The sequence below is a fragment of the Oculina patagonica genome, unplaced genomic scaffold (genome assembly GCF_052425735.1).
Source record: "Oculina patagonica isolate OP01 unplaced genomic scaffold, crgOcupat unplaced1216, whole genome shotgun sequence".
NCBI lineage: Eukaryota > Metazoa > Cnidaria > Anthozoa > Scleractinia > Oculinidae > Oculina > Oculina patagonica.
In genome coordinates, this window is record NW_027557212.1 from 1 (window position 1) to 6,203 (window position 6,203).

At 37.2% G+C, this 6,203-nt stretch overlaps 1 protein-coding gene across 1 annotated transcript; it reads left to right on the forward strand.

Annotated features, from left to right (window-relative positions):
- The first annotated feature begins 1,029 nt into the window (after positions 1-1,029).
- Positions 1,030-2,493, forward strand: LOC144639713 (uncharacterized). The gene is made up of 4 exons (XM_078499017.1): positions 1,030-1,219; positions 1,790-1,921; positions 2,120-2,139; positions 2,239-2,493. Exons 1-4 carry the CDS (start codon positions 1,132-1,134, stop codon positions 2,476-2,478), a joined length of 480 nt encoding a protein of 159 aa, XP_078355143.1. The 5' UTR covers positions 1,030-1,131; the 3' UTR covers positions 2,479-2,493.
- Positions 2,494-6,203: the final 3,710 nt, after the last annotated feature.

The following is a 6,203-nucleotide window of genomic DNA, read 5'->3' on the forward strand; positions in this document are numbered from 1 at the left end:
TAAATATTATTTAACAATTATCCTGCGAAATCGCGCGGAATATCGCCTGATACTTAGCCGACGAGGCCGTAGGCCGAGTTGGCTAAAATCAGACGATATTCCGCAAGATTGAGCGGGATAATTGTTTTATTATTCAACAAATTGTCAATGAAACACATTTAGCAGATAGAAAAACTTAAATTATGCAGCGCTTTACATTACTTCGGACGAATCTTCGCAACCTACGTATATCGCAGGATATCTGTTATGTGCGGATGACAGATATCGTTAACATTTTGACCATATATGGGCAGCGCGCGCATGTGTTGAATAATAACAAGAAATAATGGTAGACTATGAAACACAGATTTTTGGTCTCACTTAGGAAGTTCTGAACAAAACACCAATATTTTAGTGGTCAAGGTCTTGTTTAGGGTTGCACACAAAAAACTGATTACCGTATTTATTCGATTAAGCGCCCAACCTTGAATAAGCGCCCACCTCGAAAAAGCGCCCACCCTATAGGTTAGAAAAGTTAATAAGCGCCCAGCCTCGAATAAGCGCCCACCCCCACCCCCTACGAAGAGGGCACAAGAAGAGTATTGACTATTAGTGACTGATTAAGATTGAAATTGATTAAGTACTACTAAGGACTACCCAGAAGACAGCATTTTCTTAATATTTTATAGAAACTTTCACGGAACAGTTAAATTCAGCTTTGGTACATATTCACGTTTTGTTATTATTTATTGTTTTCTTGTAAAATAAACGTACTTTTTGCTAAAAATGGTGAAAATTTAATAAGCGCCCAGCCTCGAATAAGTGCCCATCTCGAATGAGCCCACTCTCAAGGTCCAAAAATTTAATAAGCACCCAAAGCGCTTAATCGAATAAATACGGTAACATAGATTCTATAATTTTTTTGTATTGTACTTACTCTCTTAGGGGTCTCCTTTTGGGATTCTTTTAAAAACTTCTGACAAGCATCCCTGTCCCTTTCATAAGGGAGTTTCCCCCCCCCCCCACCACAGGGATGCAATTCTACACCTGTCCTGTTTAATATAATATTTTTTCAGAATCTTATTATCCAGTTGTCTGGGTTTGAGAGTCAAGACAGCAATTGTTCACTCTTTGGTTATAGTTGTATCTTACATGTATATATTTCAGATTCAGGACATCCCAGCTAAAGCAGAATCCTTAGATGTCCCCCCTCCTGTTCCACAACCAGACTACAATAAAGGTCTGTTTAAATGTGTTTTCTTTCTTTTGAACATGCTTTCTGATTTTATATTTTAGAGTAGTAAAGATAATTTATACTGTAGTTTTGCCTGTCATTGACCCATAACACATCAAGTTTCTAAAATTAAAGGTCGCTAAATCTGAAATTAACAAGGTTTGTTGCTTTCAGAACTTTATGGCACTTCATATATAAATAAAACCCACATATAACCTACATTTTTACAAGTTAGCCTAGAAAGGTTCCATATACACGTAATTGGTGTTTACTTGGAAATTAGGCCTATTTAGGATTTTAGGTTCTTTAAGTAACGGTTACGGTCCTTAATTTTTCATGGGAAAAAAGGTGCTTGTTGCTGGTAGAATATTGTTGGAGCTGTCGGAGCCTGTTGTTTATATAAGAATGTATGCTAATTATGCATTTAAAACAAGTATCCCGCGAACATGTGTAGAATATCCCCTGATTCTTAGCAGATGAGACCATAGGCCAAGTTGGTGTAAAATGGATGATGTTTTGGATTTTTTGTGAATGAAGTACTTGACTTACATACCTGTCCCTTCATGTGGCTCTTAGGAAGCCCTGGTCTAAAAAAGCGTCATCCAAGGTCTTATACAGCACCTGTAAAACAGGAAGATTTACCAGCAGGAGTATCAACATCCACTCCACCACCAGTAATTCGACGAAGAAGTGAACCTCAATCTACAGGTACCCTAATTGCATAAATATTTTCAAAATAAATCTCATGCAACTAGATGTTTTATCTTCAACAAAACATTTTGTATTGTGACAGAGTGCCACATACAGTCTTGTATGTAGATCTCAAGAAAGGGAAAATAGTAAAGCTTTTAGTTCCTTCATGCTACATGCGGTAACATTAATCCTTCTTTTCTTTATCTGGTTCAGGTTTAGGCATCCAACCAAAGGTAAGCTGTTGTATGTTGTACTTTTTTGTTGTTTTTTTCGTTTCTTTTTTATCAAGTAACAACGCATGCATTGATTTGATTCTTCTCTTTCATCACCAGATATCATTTAAGAAAAATCCTCCAGAACCTTTACCAACACGGCCACCTGCCCCCATTCCTGAGCCAGATGTGCCCAGACCTCTAAAGAGCCCACCTCCGCCCACTGCCCCACGGAGACCAATGCAATCCCCTCCCTTTGATAGTTCAAGACCTTCTATGGGAATACCTGTCTTTCCAGGTAAGTTTGCTTGTTTTAACTCAGTATTACTGAATAACTGTTGCTATAAAACTTTAATGTGAGAGCTTTCAAGTTGCTGTGCAGTTTTAAAACCTTTTGTAATCAATATCATACATCTTTGACACCCCCAAAAAGTGACCACTTAGGAGAGGGTGTCTGCTTATGGTTGGTTAAAGTAATTGTAGTGTCTGCATGCGGCTGTTATTGGAGGCGCAGTGGCCTAATAGTTAGTGCTCTGGACTCTGGATGAGCAGTCTGGATTTGATTCCTGGCTGGGGTCACTGTGTTGGACAATACACATAACTCTCATAGTGCTTCTCACATAGATGTAGCGAAATTTCAGGGGTCTCCTTGTCTCGATTTTTCCAGGATGCCTTCTCTGTGTCTCAATTCCTTTTACAAGGCTAAATTAAGTCTTGGGCTTGCAAAAAGAAAAGATACCAATCTCGTTGTGTCACAAAATCTCGAACTTACTATTCAACAGCCCTCATGTTGCCCCTCCCACTGCCCCCCCCCCCCCCCCAATCTCATCTCTTGGCATCAGAATATCATGCACCCCTGTAATTCAATGACACCTAATGACGTCTTGTGCTAACATTTATTTGTTCACAGACACACCCCCCCCACCTCCTCAAACCCCTCAAAGAGCACCAAGGCCTGCACCACGAAGTTCCCAGAAATGAACATCTAACCAATTTTGTTATATGTAACAGAGTTTCTACATGCTGTTGAAAGTAAACATTTTCCTGATCTGTGTGGCCATAAAGTTATCTGGAGTCCCAGCATTACCTCCCTTGTATATTCCCATAAATAAATGATTGTCTAGTAGCCTAAGTAACACGATTTTGCTGAAGTAGGTCAGATAAATTCTTTCTTCTTATTGTGCAGCAAAATTGTGGCCCCTATTATATAGGGTGTTTATAACAAAGAAGAGTAGTAGCTGAAAGTTAAGAATATTTAAAATAAATAGCAAGCCTTTAGGGTATGTCATTGTATTATATTGAGTTTAGAACTTTTGAAACATAGTTTATATTTTAAAAAGTCTTAACGCGCATGGGGAATGATTTGTATTAGTTTTTGCCACTTGTCCTTTAACGTTTTATGTGGTTTTTGTCATGTTATAAGAATTAGTAATAGTTGTACATTTGAATGGAACTCCAAAAATGTTTTCTTACTGTTTGCATTATAAATGTGAAATGATCTTTTTATTGCAATGGCAAAATAGAAACACTGAGTAATATAAAAAAACCTGTAGGTGATATAAAATGTAAGAAAAATATTATTTGCAATAGAAAATAGCACCGAAAAGACCAACAAGAACCAGAAAAAAGGAACAAGTACTCTTAAGCTTAAGGCTAGGCCGAAAATAGTATGTTTTGTACGACATTTGAGAAGTATGCATAACATGCCAAAAAGTTTATTCTCCACAAAGAATTATTATTCTGTTGATGGTTTTAAATATTAACGCATACGAAAAGCAACAACTTCGTAGAAGTTTAGACTATAGTTTAAAAATAACTCATAAGTAAGGGGAAAAAAAATAGCTTAATTTGTCTTACTAATGATTGACTTAAAAAGTGTGTACAGTATTTTTGAACTAAGTAATATAACCTTATTTAGAGTTGAATTGTTGACCGTGTGTGTAGAGATACTTTTATAAATGGATACTAGATTATATTTTTACTTTAGTTTTAAGCATATATATTTTGACTTAAAAGGCCTACTTAGGCGTCATATTAGGAATAATTAAAAGCAGAAAACCATAAGGTGTTGTTCGACCTATTAAACCGCTTTCTAGACAACACGTTTTATAGTTTATACTACAAAGTCACACTAGATGTTTTAGAAGAGTTGAGACTAAATTAAAATATTTTTGTATTTTCTTTTGATATCGTTTTCTCTTGTTTTATCTTGCATGTCACTGAATGCTTTAATAGATTACAGAGCATAAGAAATTTGTCTTAGGAAACCTTAGCGTAAATATCAATCCTAAAACTATGTTATGTCTGAGCACTCACCTTAAATACCCGTGTTCTGTGTATGGGTGAAGTTTGTTTCGGATTTAACACCGGCTCACTAGTAAAAAGCGTTTTCTTCACTCTTTCTCAACGTTAACTCAAAGCAAGACAGCCATTTTGTTTGTTTGTGAAGCCGCAAGCGTCTTCCTTGCGCAGAGCTCTTCTCGTTTTCCCGCCATTTTGTTTCGCGCGCTTTTACACGTATACTCACGTTTACTCACGTACTCACGTATACTGCCAGTCCAGCAGTCGCGGCGCCCTTTTTAGAGGTTGAATCCTTTCCAGGTTTAAGGGCCCATTACAGTATCTTTTGAGGCCGTTGCTAGGGAGATTTCAATTGGCTGTAACTTGTTATATCGTTGCTTTTATTTAGCCAAATTTAGACAGAAGTTTTAGAGTGCGACTGCAAATCAGTTGATGACGTCATCGATGCACGTCTAATGTCACGTGACCCAGAACAAAAAACTGAGTTTTACGCAAGAAACTTAAGGTCTCATTCATAGTTTACAGTATTATGCCAATCAGTACGTTTATCTAAAAAAATGTAAGCATGCGTTTTACTTTAGCACAAAAACTTGAAAAATAAGTAAAGAAAATATGTTGTTTTGACCACGTTTTTGGACACAACTTTAATGTTGTTTTGATTTTCCAAAAACGCATGCTTACGTTTAAGAAAAAATGTATTTTCTTTCGATTTACTACAAAAAACAGAAGGTACGTTTTTTTCCTTCCGAGAAAAACACGCATTTTCGTCCGTACCGGAAGTAAAATTATACGTTGAATGATTGGTTGAAATCACGTTAATTATCACTGCTTCACTAAGTTGGCTTTTCCCCCGCCCACGTACGCTTCAAAAACTATAATTTTTCGACTCGGCAAACTTTACTTCTTGCTTGTATTCGGACAGCTTTAACAACGTTTACTGTCGCTCAACTAACATGTAGATGGCTGTGACAAATGTAAACAAAGGCGGTCGTAAGTATTAAAAGAGTTTAGTGTGAGTTTCTTTATTTTCGGCTTGTAATTTGCGAATTAGCGTAAACGGCGAAATCATGTTTTGTCAAGGAGGCTACAATTCATAGTTCGGTTGAATAGATAGTTAACGTTTGTAAGCTGAAATGCTTTTATACAGGTGTTTTATATAGTTTAGTTTTCGAAGTTTTGTACCTTACTGAATTTGTCTAGTGGTTAGACTGCTGTACGGATCATAATCAGCAGTTTCTGCAAGCAATTTACGGCAATTACCGTAAATCGGGTTCATTCCTATATTTCTGCGGTAACTGCGTAAAAGTTATCTTATCTTCGTTTCGCGAACGAAATGAATCGCTGTTTTTTTTTCTGAGCTTTGTTTAGTTTTAGTGACAGTGCTTTAATTTTTGCCAGTAGCTTTCACAGATTTCTTCAGTGAGTTGAAGGGGAAACTGATGAAAATACGGTGGCGCCCCACAATCGCATGTTTTCCAATGCATCGGCGGCCACTTTTAAAAATATTTCGGCGGTTTCGGATACTTGCTTCAGACTTCGTAAATGTTTTGCAATCATTTAGTACGGCAAGCTTTTTTTATTTCAATTTACCCAGTTTGCTTTTACTGCAGAACAAATTTCCATGATTGGAATATGATTCTAACCGAGGGAAACTAAACTCGCGTAAAATTTTGCCGCTGAGCTGAATCACGGACGATCACGGACACGAATGCGAGAAAACCGGAAATAAAATTGCACTTGCGTGGCAACCGCGTAGCTTGGCAACGAGATACTGTAATGGGCCC